Source organism: Podarcis muralis, chromosome 7, assembly GCF_964188315.1.
Source record: "Podarcis muralis chromosome 7, rPodMur119.hap1.1, whole genome shotgun sequence".
NCBI lineage: Eukaryota > Metazoa > Chordata > Lepidosauria > Squamata > Lacertidae > Podarcis > Podarcis muralis.
The window spans coordinates 13,838,633-13,856,622 of record NC_135661.1 but is presented as its reverse complement, the minus strand read 5'-3'; the positions used below and the strand labels follow the sequence as shown (position 1 = coordinate 13,856,622).

Sequence of the window (17,990 nt, the reverse complement as noted above, 5' to 3'; positions counted from 1 at the left end):
ATTGTAATAACCTGCAGTTTCATAAAAGTATATATTTAAAGTAGATGAATAAAAGAGTAAGTTACCGTATTTTTCGCCCTATAGGACGCACCTTTTCCCCTCCAAAAATGAAGGGGAAATTTGTGTGCGTCCTATGGGGCGAATGCAGGCTTTCGCTGAAGCTTGGAGAGCGAGAGGGGTGGGTGCGCACGGACCCCTCTCGCTCTCCAGGCTTCAGGAAGCTATCAGCAAGCCTGGGGAGCCCGGTGGGAGTTCCCGCAGGGCTCCCTAGGCTGCTGCCCGGAGCGCGGGGAGTGCATTGCGCATTTCCTCCCCCACAAAAAACTAGGTGCGTCCTATGGGCCGGTGCGTCCTATAGGGCGAAAAATACGGTAAGTTGATTTAGAATATGCAGGAAATGATAAAAATAAATTTAAGGAACCGCAGAAATAGGAGGAATGAAGGCGAGTTTTGAAATGTGAGAATGATTGTAAAACTATTGAAATGCATATAACTGAAAGTCATAAAAAATAAAAAAGAAGACTCTCCACAGCACACACACCATACCTGTTGTCAAAGTAGAACAAGCCTTTGGTAGGCTCCACCCTCAAGAATGTAGCCACATCCTCATAGTTTGGGAGGGTGGCACTCAGCCCAATAAGCCGCACATCTTCTTGAGTCATCTCAATGTTGCGAATGGCTCTGGCCACCAAGGCTTCCAGAACAGGGCCCCGGTCATCATGCAGGAGGTGGATCTCATCCTGTAGAATGCAGGAAGCATTACCACACCATTTACACATCCCCTATAGAGCCCAGAAACCATTGCATTTGGCTGGTTGCAATTCTGAGTGTCTCAAATGTTCTCCCACCCAGCAAATATCCCCAGCATTGCCATGTGTAGCAGAAGCACAGACCCTCATCACAGCTCAACGAGAAGCTTCCAAGGCAACTCACCAAAATAATGAGGCGCACCAGCTGGGTATAGGTACGCTCCCCTCCTTTGCGGGTGATGATGTCCCACTTCTCTGGAGTGCAGACAATTATCTGAGTGGCGTTTATTTCTTCCTTGCACAACTGGTGGTCCCCAGTCAGCTCAGCCACAGTGATGCCATAAGTGGCCAAGCGCTAGAAGGAAAATTGGAACACAGCTAGAAATAACAGGTGTGCATTCATAGTGTGCTTTCAAGTATTCCACACACGTTTCTGTTTAAACCCTAACAGCAAGTCAGTACTGCCTCTAAATTACAACAGGGTGTGGTTGAGAGTGTGGGGCACACCTGAAAACAGTCTTCTGCAACCTAGAGCCCTCCAGGTGCTTTGGACTACAACTCCCAGCAACTCTAGGCAGCATGAACAACAAGGCTGCCATAAACTGATTAATAGGCCCAAAGAAAAAGATCCCCAAAGCCCCCAATTCAGACTCTTAGACGCTATTCTCCATCAGCTCTCATCAGGTATCGACTCTTCCCCCTAGCATCCATGAGAGAGAGAAGCAAGACAAACAAAGCTCTTTCCATTGGCTGCCTGGACACGAATGCTAATAAGCCCAGCCCTTTTGAACAGATGGTTAAAAAAAAACTAGTGGAATGGCCACAAACAAAGTAATCTTGCTTGTTTTCCTCTTCTTTCCACTACTTTTTCCTATTGTGCTGCATCTATTACATTGCAAGTTGTTTTGGCAAACACTTTTCTGTTTACCGTATTTTTTGCTCTATAAGACTCACTTTTTCCCTCCTAAAAAGTAAGGGGAAATGTGTGTGCATCTTATGGAGCGAATGCAGGCTGCGCAGCTATCCCAGAAGCCAGAACAGCAAGAGGGATTGCTGCTTTCACTGTGCAGCGACCCCTCTTGCTGTTCTGGCTTCTGAGATTCAGAATATTTTTTTTTGTTTTCCTCCTCCAAAAACTAGGTGCGTCTTGTGGTCTGGTGCGTCTTATAGAGCGAAAAATATGGTAATTCCTTGTACAGTGCTTGTTTTTACTGATCCGTTTTGTTTTAATCTTTCTATTTTTAAAATACTTTGGTTGCTTTTATTTTATAAGCTGCCTAGATCCTTTTATTGTTGGGCTGCCATACGAATTTAAATGATAGCAGCAATAATGTATTTTATACACCTAATAAGCACAAGTGGGAAAGCTCCTCAGAACACTGGGCACCACCTCTCCAAGTTCAGGTTCTCCTCCATCCACTCCCTCTTATACAAGCCTCTTACCTTCCCAAAGCTGCCCACCATTTCCTGGACTAAAGACCTCATTGGTGCAATGTAGATGATTTTGAAGTCATCCACGTTGATTGTTCCATCAAGGTTGATGTGTTTCCCAATCTCACGCAGCATACACATCAAAGCCACATTTGTCTTTCCAGCACCCTGGAATGAAGAGTGTGTCAAAGAAAATCCTCACTCTCCCATCCCTCCCCTCAAACAGGAGACCAGAAAGACATTTCCCCTAGTAAAAATCAAGGAACAGTGCAGAGGCTCAGAAAGATCCACCATATTTGAGATCATAAAATGGAACACTCACTGTGGGTGCACAGAGTAGCAAATTTGTATCTGTCTCAAGGGCAGCGCGGTACAGTTTGCTCTGAATCCGGTTCAGGGTTTTGAATCCCTCAAATCCAGCCTGTGCATATTTGGGGAGCTTGTCCACAGGAAGGAGTTGCTGAGAATAAGAAAAGAAATAATGGTTTGGTCCAGCAAGTCAGTAACAAACTCGTGTGACAGAATCCTTATAGTTTGAACAGAAGCAGTTCAAATCCACAATTCACTCTGAAGTCACTTTAGAGGAAAGAGCCTATACTGCTCATTGGCCCATAAAAGCAGTGACGCAATTAAGCAGACTAAAGTTGTAAAGAGGATGACAAATCTTAGATGGGCAGCAAATTTCAAAGCAATTCTTCCAAGATGACCCTGGTGACTGGAAGGACATAGAGCCTTGCCCAAATTCCTAACACATCACCTGCTCAACAAAGAGCTCAGCAGCAGTTAGGTGCTACAATGTCTCCTTCATCAACATTATTATCATCATCATTTTATTATTTCTACCATGCTCATCTGGCTGGATTTCTCCAGCCACTCTGGGCGGCCTACAGCATATATAAAAACAAAGCATTAAAAACCTCCCGATACAGGGTTGCCTTCGGGTGTCTTCTAAAAGTTGTGTAATTTTTTATCTCCTTGACATCTGAAGGCAGGGCGCTCCACAGGGAAGGTGCCTGGTTCCCTGTAACTTGGCTTCTCCCAGTGAGGGAACCAGAAGACCCTCTTGATGGATTTCTCAGGTTTCCAAGGTTTTCTTTTTTGAGAGCAAAGCTCCGGTCGCGCTGCTCTCTCAATGGTGCCACCTAACCTCCCTAACTGGGTCACCTCAACAGACTGCTGTTATAGACTTTATTTGTCCAGGATTTTTAAACTGGAGCTTTTCTGGGGTAACACTGCTGCTATTGCTTGGTTCTGTTTACAGTCTCAGGCTATTGTCTAGACTGGTATCTCAATCTCTGCTTTTTTCTCTATGGTCTCTCTAATGAGCAACAGAAAGAAAGCAGAGGCTGAGTTCATACAAGGACCCCCTGTGCAAGCACCAGGACACTAGACAATACAGTGGTACCTCGGGTTAAGTACTTAATTCATTCTGGAGGTCCGTTCTTAACCTGAAACTGTTCTTAACCTGAAGCACCACTTTAGCCAATGGGGCCTCCTGCTGCTGCCGCGCCGCCGGACCCCAATTTCTGTTCTTATCCTGAAGCAAAGTTCTTAACCTGAAGCACTATTTCTGGGTTAGCGGAGTGTGTAACCTGAAGCGTATGTAACCTGAAGCGTATGTAACCCGAGGTACCACTGTAGATCAGTAGTTAGCATATACATACAACCTGCTACCAGCCTGAGAGACCAAGAAACAGTAGGATGTGCAAAGGCTTCATGACTGCTGAAGGCATCCAGCAAGGCTGCTAGTTTGTGAATGAGTGTGTTTTGGTGTAGGCAAGACCACAAGCCCCCTGCCACAAGCGCTGTCTATATAGGTAAAGGTACCCCTGCCCGTACGGGCCAGTCTTGCCAGACTCTGGGGTTGTGCGCCCATCTCACTCAAGAGGCCGGGGGCCAGCGCTGTCCGGAGACACTTCCGGGTCACGTGGCCAGCGTGACAAGCACCATCTGGCGAGCCAGCGCAGCACACGGAATGCCGTTTACCTTCCCGCCAGTAAGCGGTCCCTATTTATCTACTTGCACCCAGGGGTGCTTTCGAACTGCTAGGTTGGCAGGCGCTGGGACCGAGCAGCGGGAGCGCACCCCGCCGCGGGGATTCGAACCGCCGACCTGACGATCTATATAGACGGCTGTCTACATAGAGGGGAAATAAAAAACACATCACCAACCTCTTCTGAACCAAAGGGCTTCGGCTTCAGCGCAGGAACATGAACTTCCTCGTAGCCTTTGCGTTGCCTGCGGAAAGAGCCATCCGGCAGCTGGCATCGCTTGTTGGCCATGAAGTGACTGCCTTGGGCAAACACAAGGTCCTCCAAGTCTAAAACTTGCCGAGGGGCCAGTGCCTGAAATGGACAAAATGGAAATTTCCATCAAAAAATAGTTCATTAAATTAAGATGTGATAGCACAGAAACCCGTAAAAACCCCACCCCACCAATCTTTCATTCATAAACAAGCAGGGGAGTTAAGATGAGGAATGATTCCCCCCCCCCAGTTCGTGTAGCACCTCACATGTACCTCAGACCCCCCCCCCACCTAATAATATTTGATGAAGCAAGAGTACCTCTCCTCCTTGATCCAGATCCATCGTTTCCATGTCAGTGTCCATGCGGGACTGGCGGACACGTTCCCTGCGAGAGCGTTCTTCCTGAAGTGGGAGGACACAAACTCCACGTTAGGGTGAGTTTTTGTTCCAAGGATCCATACCAGGCTGCTCAACAGTGGTGAGCTCCTATATACACTAAGCACTTTCTCCTCTCCTTGACATCTTGTAGTAAATTGTGTGGCAGATTTGAACTTTGCCCTACAAAAGCTTGTAATTCTAATCCTTCTTCCTTTCCACTGCCCATTGTGTCTATGTCATTTCCTATAAGGAACAATAATAAATACTTTTTCTAAGACATAACCATATGTTGACATATATAGTAGGATTGTGCTATTACAGACTCACAATAGAGTAAAGGTAAAGGTACCCCTGCCCGTACGGGCCAGTCTTGACAGGCTCTGGGGTTGTGCGCCCATCTCACTTAAGAGGCCTGGGGCCAGCGCTGTCTGGAGACACTTCCAGGTCACGTGGCCAGCGTGACAAAGCTGCATCTGGCGAGCCAGCGCAGCACACGGAATGCCGTTTACCTTCCCGCCAGTAAGCGGTCCCTATTTATCTACTTGCACCCGGGAGTGCTTTCGAACTGCTAGGTTGGCAGGCGCTGGGACCGAGCAACGGGAGCGCACCCCGCCGCGGGGATTCGAACCGCCGACCTTTCGATCGGCAAGCCCTAGGCGCTGAGGCTTTTACCCACAGCGCCACCCCCGTCCCTTCACAATAGAGTAGTGGTTCCCAAATATTTTCAGACCACTGCCCCCTTGGTTCCATAAACTCTTCCCCTGTGCCCCTACCCTAAACTATAAAAAAAGCTTTCAGAATAGCAGTTTCCATGACCCACTAAGGAAGATAATAACACAATGAAATTCAAACCAGCAACAATTAATCACATTTGTTCAAAATCCAATTAAAACTATTTAGTTTAATTGATTCAACAAAACTGATGAACTTGCTCCACTGATGCCAGTTTTTCAAAGCCTGATAGTAATTTACCCCTCCAGTGCAACAACACTGCCCCCCACTGTCCCCTTGCTTCTTAGTGCCTCTCTAGATAATCTCCCCCGGGGGGCGGGGGGGAGAAGTGAAGAGGAAGAGATGCCTGTTTAACAATATTTTTAAGCGCTTAAAATCTCCAGCTTCAGCAACACTATTCTGAAACAGTGTGACACAGCATGAGTATCTGATATGCACACTGAGTGCATGGGAAGGGAGGCTACAGTTGAAACTGCTGCTTGGTCTTATAGTGTACTAAGGGCCTGTGCAAGTCGATCAGCCAAGACTCACTCACTCTCATAGTCTCACCTGCCTCACAGAGCAATCATTGGAGTAAAATGGAACAAGGATGTATTGCAACCCACATTGATGCCTTCAGGGAAAATATATAAGCAAACCACGACAATTAAATCAGTTTTACTCCAGATTCCTTCCCACCTCCATCCCCAATCCTTACCCGGATCAGATCTTCCTTCTCCGTCTCATGTAGCTGATACAGGAACTTGGACAACTCAGGGTCAGATTCCATCTTCCCCATAATCCTCTCCTTCTCAGCTTCACTCTGAGCACTAGCCAAGAGGGTACAGTACAAGACTGGGGGAGAAAACAAATAATTGTAATATCTTATTCTACTTCTGCGAACTCCAGACAAAACACACAACTGAATCCCCCTTAAGGGCAAACAAAGGAAACAAGTGGTGACCAACTGTACTTTTTTGTCTGTACTTCCCAGAGGCAAATGATCTGGTGCAGAATTTGTATTCCTAGGGATCTGTATTATCTTTCTTCTAATAGGTATTTAGTGCTCAGTTTAATTTTTAAATATGTCAACTACCTGTACAAGTACAAAATAGGGCAGCATCTTTTAATTCTGCACTGCTATCTCTTCTCTCCCATGTTTTTTATTAACAGTCCTCAACTCACACAACTAACCACATTTTAACACTATCTATGCCCTGCGACAGTCCTGATCTGGACTGGTGGACACACAGATGCTATTTAATACACAAAAAAAGCAGCCACACAATAATGAAACAATGTACAGTTTGTACCTTGGATCCCGAACACCTTGCCAGTTAAACGTTTTGGCTCCCAGACGCCACAAACCCAGAAGTGAGTGTTCCGGTTTGCGAATGTTCTTTGGAACCTGAACGTCCAATGGGGTTTCTGCAGCTTCCAATTGGCTGCAGGAGCTTCCTGCAGCCAATCGGAAATCGTGTCTTGGCTTCCGAATGTTTTGGAAGTCGAATGGACTTCCGGAATGGATTCCATTCGACTTCCAACATACCACTGTACTTCATATCATTCCAAGTTAGGCCATTCTTATCTAAATATCTTAGTGCAAATGTGATAAGACACCACCTCTCTCTCTCTCATGTCTTTTGACATGTGCAGAGGGCTGGTGGGGGTGTTATTTCACTTGCACTGCTTTTTATAGAAGGCAAGAAACTGCTAGGTAAGAAATTTCTCCATACAACTCCAAGCTCTCTGTGCACGCCATGATTTCAGTCAACCCAATATTTTGAGATCTCTACATAATAACAATATAGCAAGCACTCACTCATCATTCTGTGTTGCCTCAACACTTTGATGAAGTCAAATGTATTAAAACCCAGAAGCAGGACAAGCTGGTTTTCACATTCTCTGTCATCGCTGGCAGTCTGGGAGACATGAAAGGGGAGCAGTGGAAATAGGTCATGTGACAAAAGACATTGCTCAATTGCTTCTCCATTTTCCCCTAAGAAAGGCATTATGCATCTCCCACCAGTTATTCAAATCCCCAGGAATGGCTGACAGGAAGATGCCGGGAAAATCGGAAAATCCAGTTTACGCTTGAAATGGCCCATCTCCCTCTACACCAGGGGAGGTTTGTCCCCTTCCCAAGCCTCTGGCAAAAGTATTCCCTGCTCACCTATGAAACATGACATTGGCTGTCATTGGTCAGATGGAGGCAGGTACCACTCACTCCAATGTGGGGTGAATCATCAAAAGCTGACCTGCTCTATGCAGCTTTGTCCCCTCCCTCCATCAAGGGGTCCACAATCATGTTGTCCACAATGCACTGGCAGCTGACCATTCCCACTGCTTACTCATAAGTAGACTAGAAATACTGTGTTTTTAGTGAATAGGTTAGAAGCAACCAGGTTTTGAGCCCCAAGCTCTTTTGTTTTCAGAATTCTGGTTCACCATCTATCTGCCTTACTGCCAATTTTTAAGTTTCATAATTTGATGAGTGGGAACTGTGTGCATTTGCTAGTCTTGGAATTCTGAAATCCCCACATGTTTAGGCTGTTTGACACTACTGGATGTCTAAGACATGGGTTGTTAAAGACCAGCACACTGCTTTTTCTTGGGGAAGACTGGGAGCATGGACTACCTTCCTGTGTGAACTACAAGGGGTCCGACAGAGAAACAAGCATGCTGCTTTGATCTCCAGGGTAGGCTACACAGCTGGAAGCCAACCCTATATTGTCCAACAAGTCAGAGGGTTGGACTGACTGACTTGAAGTCCCTTTAAAAGAAATTGCTGAGGAGCATCCCAGGTCTCCTGAAAGGAGAAATATGAAATGCAGCTCTATATAGGCAAGGCAGAGACTAAATTGAGGGAGGAGGCTCAGGGAGTCACCCATCCCACGTTTCAGTCAAAGATCCCTGCCTCTTCTAAGCCGCAGTGTATGAGTGTGTTAACCCATTGTTGACGCCTGCACAATTCCAGGAATCAAGGCAATTCAAAAGCCAGAACACCTGGGAAATTACACACAGTAGATCCAGGTCTTCCTCCCTTCTTAGAGAAGCCACATACGCAATATATTGTTGTTTTTCACATTAAGGTACAAATATACAATAAGAGCTAGCACCAGTCCAGGAAAGAAGCAAGCAACCAGAAAGAAACAGAAGAAAACAGAGCACCTTTAAGATTTCCAGCACTTCATCAGCTTTTTTCTGGGATACGATGGCATCATCATAGAAACGGCTCAGCTGCCGCTGCAGCCAGAAAGCATCAATGTCTCGGGGGTGCAGGTCTTTCTTTTTGGAGCTCATCAGTTCACCTGAGGCCACAAGCTAAGAGAAACAGAATTATCTGCACAACTTACTTGGCACACAGACATGAAAGCTTGCAGCACACAAGGCTTAAAAAGAACTTGGTGAGGCAGGCCACATGCTTAGCGTTTTCCTCCACAGTACTGCATATTCCCCTAAGCAGTTAGGAAGTTCTCCTAATCCACATAGTGGCAGAGATTCTTAAATTATTCTGGACATATGCACACAGGCTATTGACAGTCACCACCCTAATAAATGGCAAAAGCCTTTGCATTTTTCCCTGCATGACTCACATTGGCTGAAAGGGTGCAGCGAACCACTGCTTCATCTCCTTCCATGTCATCGTCAGAAGCCTCATCCCGTACTTCACCGTAAACATCCTCATCGCCCTCCTGTGGGTGCAAGATAGTTCATGTTCAGTGCCCTTTCCAAGGACATATCACAACACTTCTAACAACCTAATATCTCTGTTAGGAGAACCAAAGACTACCACTGTTGAAAATCTACCAGAAGTGATGTTACATTAAAGCAAAGGCAGGCAGGAGTTGAGGCCTAGAAGAAAACCTCTACTTGGAACTAGATACAGTGGTACTTTGGTTTATGAACTTAATCCATCCCAGAAGTCCATTCTTAAACCAAGGCGTGCTTTCCCATAGCAGCAGGGGACTCAATTTACAAATGGAACACACTCAACAGGAAGCGGAACCTACTTCTGGGTTTGCAGCGTTCTTAATCCAAGTTGTTCATAAACTAAGCTGTTCTTAAACCAAGGTACCACTGTATTGTTCTCTGATCAGACTTTTCTTTTGTTATGTATATTTTATTGAAGTGCTTTTAATTAAAAGAAATAAAGTGATACAGAAAAAAGGAAAAGGGGGGGAGAACAAAGATACATATAAAAGGAATACACACACACACACACAAAGTGTGTGCAAAAATGCGGTATACGATATTCCCATACATTACTCTGTAAATTGCTACAGTCGTACCTTGGATCCCGAACACCCTGGATGTTTTGGCTCCCGAATGCCACAAACCTGAAAGTGATTGTTCTGGTTTGTGAACATTCTTTTGGAAACCAAACATCCAACAGGGCTTCCGCGGCTTTTGATTGGCTGCAGCAGTTACTGCAGCCAATCAGAAGCAGCAATTTGGTTTTTGAATGTTTTGGATGTCAAAAAGACTTCCAGAATGGATTCCGTACGACTTCCAAGGTATAGTGTTATTATCCTAATTCTTATGTAAATGTTAATAGCCTACTACCAGGGTTCAAATTCTCACTCAACCAGTCATTCACTCTCACCCTAACCTACCTCACAGGGTTGTTGGAAGGATAAAACAGAGAGGAGTGGAGAGAAATACAAACTTGTTTGAACTCCTTGGAGGAAGGAAATATCGTGTAATCAAGTCAATCGGTACAAAATAATAAACAGCAGTATTGCAGCTACCAGTGTCACTTTAATGTTAAAAACATCAAACGTAGAGTTTTCTAACATGTTGGCAACACTTCACAAACACAGGGTTGTATTCAACTAAGTCCCTACTCAAAGCAGACCAACTGAAATTAGTGAACCTAACCTAGTCAAGTCCACTAACCAATGGATCTACTGTCTGCCACCCATAAACTGGAAAGGAAGATAATCTTAGAAAAAGGACATGGGAAAAGAGAGAACTGCTTGTGTGATTATTGGATGCCTACATTCAAACTCCCATCACCGTGAAGAAAATGGAATGCCCTTTCTCCTTGGGGGTGCATGCAGACGAAAGGGCCACCCTCTGCTTGTCTGGAATATGCATATCCATTGACACCAAATGAATCACTCACCTCTTCATCAGACTCAAACTGCACATTCACCCCATAGGTCTCGTCAATGTTGTCATCTACAAAGGAGGACAAAAATCAGAAACAAACAACATCAGGTGAGCAGAAGAGGTCACATGTATTATATAGAAGAATCCTGAGCTTTATTTGGAAAAAAGTGTCCTATGAAGGCAGGCAAGCAATGACCCATGCTCATAAGCAACCTGTAATGCAGCTGTGCAGAATGTTAGACTGTGCTCTTCAAAAGCACTAGTCACAACTTTGCATGCTACCACTAACCAACATTTAAAGTGGTTTGTACTGGCACATAAGCAGCAGAATTCAGTGCATGGTGGACACCTCAATAGATGCAGGAGGCATCTGGGAGCCAACATATGAAGCTAGCCTACTATTAAACTCTGACTGAAATTGGCTCCTCAAAGGAGTAAATTTCCCCCGCTGGGGTTACCCAAGAAGCTCTAACTGGAGTTGTTAAGGACTGAACATGTAATACGTGTGCTCCATCAGTCAACTATGGTGTCTCCTCAATGTGAGCTACCCTGCCCAACAGCCACCACATTCTGCCATGAGAACACATTAGCAGAGGCTTCCAAACTTATTCACATCTCAGTGCTATTTGATGTCCAGGACTGGGAAACAATACTTAGCTCCAATCTCTCTACTACCTATAGCAACCATTCAGGAACAACTTTACAATTTCACTACTATAACTACCAGCTGTGCTAAGAAATCAGGCTCCTCCCTTCATCAACTGCCACCTGGCATCAGCCGCCACATCATGCTACAGCAGAGGAGAGGAGAGAAGGGATTCAGGGCCACTCCATCAGCGCAGGTCATAGAATCATAGAATGGGGAGTTGGAAGAGAGCCTGAGGGTCATCTAGTTCTAGTCCAATTCCTGCAATGCAGGAATCTCAAACGTTTAGCTCCTCTCCTTGAACCTTTCCATCCTAGCTAGTCATGAGAAGAACTTCCAACTAAAACTTGTACCTGAGTTTATTTATTTTTTTCCTCCGTCCCAAACCACTTTCCTTTCGTGTCATGTATTTTTAGACTGTAAGCCTGAGAGCTGGTGCAGTATTATATGAAGTAATTTTTAAGTGGCTCTGAGAACCTTTATTATTCTTTACAGAATTCAGTATCCAACTGATAAACACAGAAGAAGCTAAAAGATCCTGAGGCTGCAGGCCCTACCCATGTTCTGGATCTCCTTGTCCCCGCCATAGTCTGTGATCTTCTTGCCCAAGTTCACCAGCACGTGATAGCGGGTGTCATCTGTCTGTCCCAGCAGCAGATCGATTTCTTTCCGTCGCTCCTTGTCGCGTAGTTTTTCATTCTTGAGGACAGCCAGGACTTCATCAGCAGCTCCACAGAGAATGTCTCGGGGCTGCAAGAAACAAGACTTGACTTACTCTAGTGTCCAACTCAGGTGATGAGTGCCAACAAGATTGGAGCCAAAAGGGGTAACTGACAAACAAGAGGTGCATCAACAAGCTTGGGAAAATGCAGAGTTTTGCAGAAATATAAAAAGTACTTTTTAAGCAGAGGCTCAATGGTCATTTGTCATGTATGACCTAGTTGATATTCCTGCATTGAGGGGTTGGACTAGATGACCCTAGGTATCCTTTCCAACTCTACAATTCTATGATTCTGTGATGACCCTCTCCACCCAAAAAGTCAATGAGAATTAAGTATGCCCAGCCGTCACAGAATGCGGACTACCAGTTGGAAGAGAAAAATGGGATATGCCTTGCCTGAGCATCTCACAGCATAATTTACTTGGGGATGTGGGTGGTGCTGTGGTCACTGAGCCTCTTGGGCTTGCCGATCGGAAGGTCGGCAGTTCAAATCCATGCAACGGGGTGAGCTCCTGTTGCTCTGTCCCAGCTTCTACCAACCTAGCAGTCTTAAAGCATACAAGTGCAAGTAGATAAATAGGCACCGCTGCAGTGGGAAGGTAAATGGTGTTTCCATGCACTCTAGCACTCGTCACGGTCCTCAGTGCATCAGTAGCGCATGCTGGCCACATGACCTGGAAAGCTGTCTGTGGACAAGTGCTGGCTCTCTCGGCCTGAAAAGTGAGATGAGCACCACACCACATAGTCGTCTTTGACTGGATTTAAATGTCCAGGGGTCCTTTACCTTTACCTACACTACAATATTTCATTACAGGTCCATATACCTGAGTTTACTTCAGAATAAGCACTGTCTTTTCTATGGTGTGACACCAAGGGAAGCAGGTGCAATATTTCAGATGATGGACACATCATGCAGACACAAAACCAGAAAATCACTTAATAGAAATAAAATACATCTCTGAGAAATGTCCCCATTTGCTATTATTTATTTCTTGTATTCATTTGCATTTCTACTATCTCAGCACCACCACGGAAGCAAGGAAATGGTTCCTAATTGCTGAGCCATATATATTTAGTGTTAGCTGACTGCATTAATTGCTAGGCTTGTGCAATTAAGTTAACTGAACACATAATGCCGGATACCGGTATAACTACAGAAAATTTAAAATGCTCCATTATGCTTACATTATTACTCTCTTTGGTCCATACACAGAGCAGAACACATGGGGATATTAGGCATCTAGTTAATCAATGCCCCTAGAGGATTACTCTCTTCACTCACCTGATCTCCAAGAGCTGCCTGAATGAAGCTCAGCAAGACTTCATAGGTTTCTCGGGTCTCCTTGGTTTTGGGTTTGTAGATAATTCCCACCATCTCATCAATGCCCTCAGAAAGCAGAGTGTAACCTTTCATCTTGTTAATGTCATGTCTGTCCTCATCTCGTTTCCGCCTCCTAGAAAGATGGGAAGATCGGTGGCACACAATCAGGAAAGAGAACACCTGACCAATTCATAGCCAGAAGAGATAAGCACATGCACACACACAGAAAGCACATGCTTCTTTCCCGAAGGCAGCCATGTTGAGGGAAATTTTTAATGTCTGATGTTGTATTGTGTTTTAATTTGTTGGAAACTGCTCAGAGTGGCTGGGAGAACCCAGTCAGATGAGCGGCATATAAATTTGTTATTATTCTTATTACAGTGGTACCTCGGGTTAAGTACTTAATTCGTTCTGGAGGTCCATTCTTAACCTGAAACAGTTCTTAACCTGAAGCACCACCTTAGCTAATGGGGCCTCCTGCTGCCGCCGGAGCACGATTTCTGTTCACATCCTGAAGCAAAGTTCTTAACCTGAAGCACTATTTCTGGGTTAGCAGAGTCTGTAACCTGAAGCGTATGTAACCCCGAGGTACCACTGTACTGCTACTACTATCTTAGAGAATAATGTTATTTTTACTGATGTTGGAGTACTACCCTGTTTCCTGACACAGTATTTCAAGGGTGTAGCTCAGCAGTGGATCATATATTTTGCATGCAGAAGGCCCAGGTTTAATCTTCGGCTACAAGGATCAGGGAGTAGTTGAGGGGAAAGATAGGAGTTGCTGTCAGTTAAAATAAAGGAGCAGGCTAGAAGTTCCCTGAACAACTTAAATGCCCCTATAGCAACGATGGAAATACAACAGGTAATAAACCAACTCAAAATAGGTAAAGTGCCAGGGCCAGATGGACTATCAGCAAAATATTATAAGAAACTATAGGACTTCTTAATCCAACTACTGAAAGGTGTAATGAATGAAATTTTAGTAGCAGGAAATGTTCCAGATTCATGGACTAATGCTTTGTTGCTGTTGTTGTTTAGTCGTTTCTGACTCTTCCTGACCCCATGGACCAGAGCACGGCAGGCACTCCTTATAAGCCAGGCACTGCTTATATTACACTTATTCTGAAACAAAACTCTGATTTAATGTCAGTTAAAAATTACAGGTCGATCTCTCTATTGAACAATTGACTATAAGCTATTTGCATCTATACTGGCGAAACAGACGAAATCCATATTAAAGGACATAATACATCAAGATCAGGCCAGATTTCTCCTGGGCAGGCAGTTGAAGGATAATGTAAGGAACATAACTGATATTATAGAATACCCTGAAGTAAGAAATGATAAAAAGCAACGCTGATGTTTACAGACACAGAAAAGGGCTTTTGATAACATTTCATGGACTTTTATGACAGAACTTTTAGAAAAGATGAACTGTGGAGAGACATTCTTGAAAGCAATTGAGGTAATTTATTCTAACCAATATGCTATGCTGATAGTTCTTTTAAAATTTTCTGTTAAGGCGTTATTTACTAAGGGGACAAGATAAGGCTGCCCCTTGTCGCCATTATTGTTTATATTGGTTTTAGAGGTTCTGGCTAAAAGAATTAGCTCTGATGGAGAGATAAAATGGCTAACAGTGGGGCAGAGAACATATAAACTTAAGGCATTTGCCAACAATGTGGTGATATCGGTAGAGGAACTTTTGGTAAGTATACCAAGGGTTATAGATTTTTTACCTTTAAAAATTTAAAGGTAATTATGTGAAAGTCTAGAGTTAAGAAGAGCCTAGAAATTTGGGGAAGGATGAACTTGTCACTTATAGGGAGGATATATGTGATAAAAATGAATGCACTACCAAAAATGTTGTTTCTGTTTCAAACAATACCAGTTATCAGCAATACAAGATGCTTTAAATAATGACAGAAAGATATTACTAGATTTATCTGTCAGGGGAAGAAACCAAGAAAAAGTATAAATGACTGACAGGTGCCAAAGAAAGAGGTGGATTCTCCTTACCAGATATGAAATTATATTTTGAGGCATCTTTTCTTCGCTAGTTAAAGGAATGGATATCATTGGAAAGTGGTTCCATGTTATATTTTGAAGGACACAGTAACAGATTTGGCGGGCATGCCTATTTGTGGTATGACAAGGTTAAAGTTCATACAGCTTTTTTTAACCATGTTATAAGAAGAATGGTGTATGAAGTATGGGACAAATACAAATATTTATTGGAACACAAAACACCATGGTGGCTCTCTCCACTTGAAGCAATACTGGTTAAAAAACAAAAAAAAGAGGAATATGAGAAATGAGCGTGCAATATATAAAGAATTATGAATAGAAGTAGATCAAGATTTAAAATTAAGGAGGTTTGAAGATATAAGAGAATTAGTAACTGATTGGCTGCAATATCACCAACTTAAAGAAGTGTTTGACAAAAAGAAGGGTTGTTTAAATAAAACCTCCCAGTTTGAAAGGGAACTGTTAGAGAATAAACTAAGTTAATTTCTAAAATATATAAACTTCTATTAAATTGGCAAACTAAAGAACAGGTCAAATTGGTTATGGTCTACTGGGTGAAGCATTTTGGTTATAATATGGAATTAGCAGTGTGGGAGAATATGGACAACAGGATTAAAATTTACAGCTTGTTACACTTTGAAGGAGAACTATATGAAAATGATGTATCATTGGTATTTAACACCTAGAAAATTAGCTAAAATGTATAAATCAAATACTAAAACATTTTGGAAATGTAAAAAGAAAGAGGGTACTTTTTATCACATGTAGTGGTCATTTAAGATGTTAAAAGACTTATGGGAAATGATATACTTATGGGAAATGATATTGAAAAAAATGTTGAAAATAACTTTTCCTAAGAAACCAGAAGGTTTTCTCTTAGGCATTATAGGTCCAGAGACCCCGAAGGACCAGATGAAACTACTTATGTACGCAACCACAGCTGTGCAGATTCTGTTAGCCCAGAAATGGAAAGATGGTACAACTCTGACCAAGGAAGTGTGGCAGATAAAACTGATGAACTATGTTGAGATGGCAAAACTTGCAGGAAGAAATTAGAAATCAAGAAGAGGCGGACTTTAATAAAGAATGGGGAAAGTCTACAATGGAATGATAAAGGATTTGTAAGAATAGAGTTATAAAAGAGATGTGGAGGGGGGGAAATCATTATATTAATATCCACAATGGGGGGAGGGAAGTCAAAGGGGATTTTATGTTTATGTTTTTATTTTGTTTGTATATGTAAAATAGAAAATACAAAAATAAAATTATAAAAAACACAAATTAAAAAAAGAAGTTCCCTGAACAACTGAGCACTTAGCTTAGCTGATTAGTGACAAAGGCCTGAATATGATAAGCAGACATTCAATTATTGGATCCAACTCTAGAGTTCAGTGAGCTATTACACAACAGACAAAAGAACATATTAAATAGTCTTCACCCACTTTGCTCGTCTCTCCTCCTGCATCTGGGGTTTGGTCCTCTGGGCCTTGTCACCCATTCGAGTTCCTTCCAGCTTCCCCACCAGTGACAGGACCTCTCCCGTAGGTTCATCACGCCGGGTCCTGTCAATCAGGGAGCGATCAGCTTGAAGTACAAGATTAGAGTTCTGGAAGAATCAAGAAGACAATGAGTGGGGGAGAGAAAATCTCAAGTTTAAGAAGAAGGAAACAAAACATATTGTCAAATATTCTGCTGTTAGAAGAGCCTCCTTTGCCATACCCCTCCCACAATTATTGGCTTCAAGAATAAAAGTAATAGACGGCTTCAGCTCTAGGGTTTCACATCATTGTCAGCAGCAGGTTGCAAAACAGCACCTGCTGTAGTGGTTAAGAGCTTGCGTTACAATCCCAAGGTCTGTGAGTCAAATTTCAGCTCACTCAAATTCACTAGGTGGCATCAGGAAGACACCTATTCTCCACAATAATAAGGGGATAGTAAAACTGGTCTGAGAGATTTGTATATGATTTGCTTTGAACAGTAAAAATGTTATGTAATTCCTGCTATTGTTATTAAAATGGGCAACTGTGTTACTTTACCATGGGGAGGGGAGGAACCTATGGCTCTCTGGAACTTGTTGGAATACAACTGCCATCAGCCCAAACCAGCATGACCAATGGTCAGGAATGATGGGTGTTGTAATCCATCATCACCCAGCAGCGTCCAATACTCCCATAGAGCTAGGCATGTTTTGTGACAGGGAATTTCATTAGTGCGAGCAGTTTCTGAACTCTTGGTGCAGTATACTGCGCCTCAGTTTTCAGATTTAAATTGCCGCTGCTAGCACTGAGGGTGTGGGAGGAGAAATTCCTCCCGCTCAACTTCCAAGAGATCAGTGCAGCATCATGCAAAAGGTGATAAGGTGCCACCTCTCAGCTGGCCTTACATATTGGGCTGCTTCCTGCCTGCAAGGAAAGGGAGTCAGGGATCAAAAAGAGCTGCTTCATTCTGGCCGCAAAAAACAGCAACTTTTTCCAAGTAATATTATAAACAATTAACAATACTAACAATCAACAGTATTTTTATCATTAAAGCGTTAAGACTAGGATGTGGAAAATATGAAAACAATTAGAGGAGGCAGGATTGGAGATTTGGGGAGATTCAGAGGTCCAGACTATGGAGAGCCCAGAAAAAATAATAATTACAA

General features: G+C 43.4%; 1 protein-coding gene across 1 annotated transcript in view; it reads right to left on the bottom strand.

Moving 5' to 3' along the window:
- The window catches only part of SNRNP200 (small nuclear ribonucleoprotein U5 subunit 200), a 50,754-nt gene that overhangs the window by 32,085 nt on the left and 679 nt on the right, over positions 1 to 17,990 (bottom strand). Inside the window, exons 2-15 of the mRNA XM_028741091.2 lie at positions 16,789 to 16,952; positions 13,280 to 13,451; positions 11,834 to 12,026; positions 10,644 to 10,699; positions 9,112 to 9,210; positions 8,687 to 8,839; positions 7,338 to 7,437; positions 6,234 to 6,370; positions 4,745 to 4,828; positions 4,352 to 4,525; positions 2,503 to 2,640; positions 2,193 to 2,348; positions 934 to 1,104; positions 547 to 740 (exon numbers count right to left, since the gene is read on the bottom strand). Coding sequence (XP_028596924.1) covers positions 547 to 740; positions 934 to 1,104; positions 2,193 to 2,348; positions 2,503 to 2,640; positions 4,352 to 4,525; positions 4,745 to 4,828; positions 6,234 to 6,370; positions 7,338 to 7,437; positions 8,687 to 8,839; positions 9,112 to 9,210; positions 10,644 to 10,699; positions 11,834 to 12,026; positions 13,280 to 13,451; positions 16,789 to 16,952 — 1,991 coding nt within the window. The remainder of the gene's footprint in view (positions 1 to 546; positions 741 to 933; positions 1,105 to 2,192; positions 2,349 to 2,502; positions 2,641 to 4,351; positions 4,526 to 4,744; positions 4,829 to 6,233; positions 6,371 to 7,337; positions 7,438 to 8,686; positions 8,840 to 9,111; positions 9,211 to 10,643; positions 10,700 to 11,833; positions 12,027 to 13,279; positions 13,452 to 16,788; positions 16,953 to 17,990) is intronic.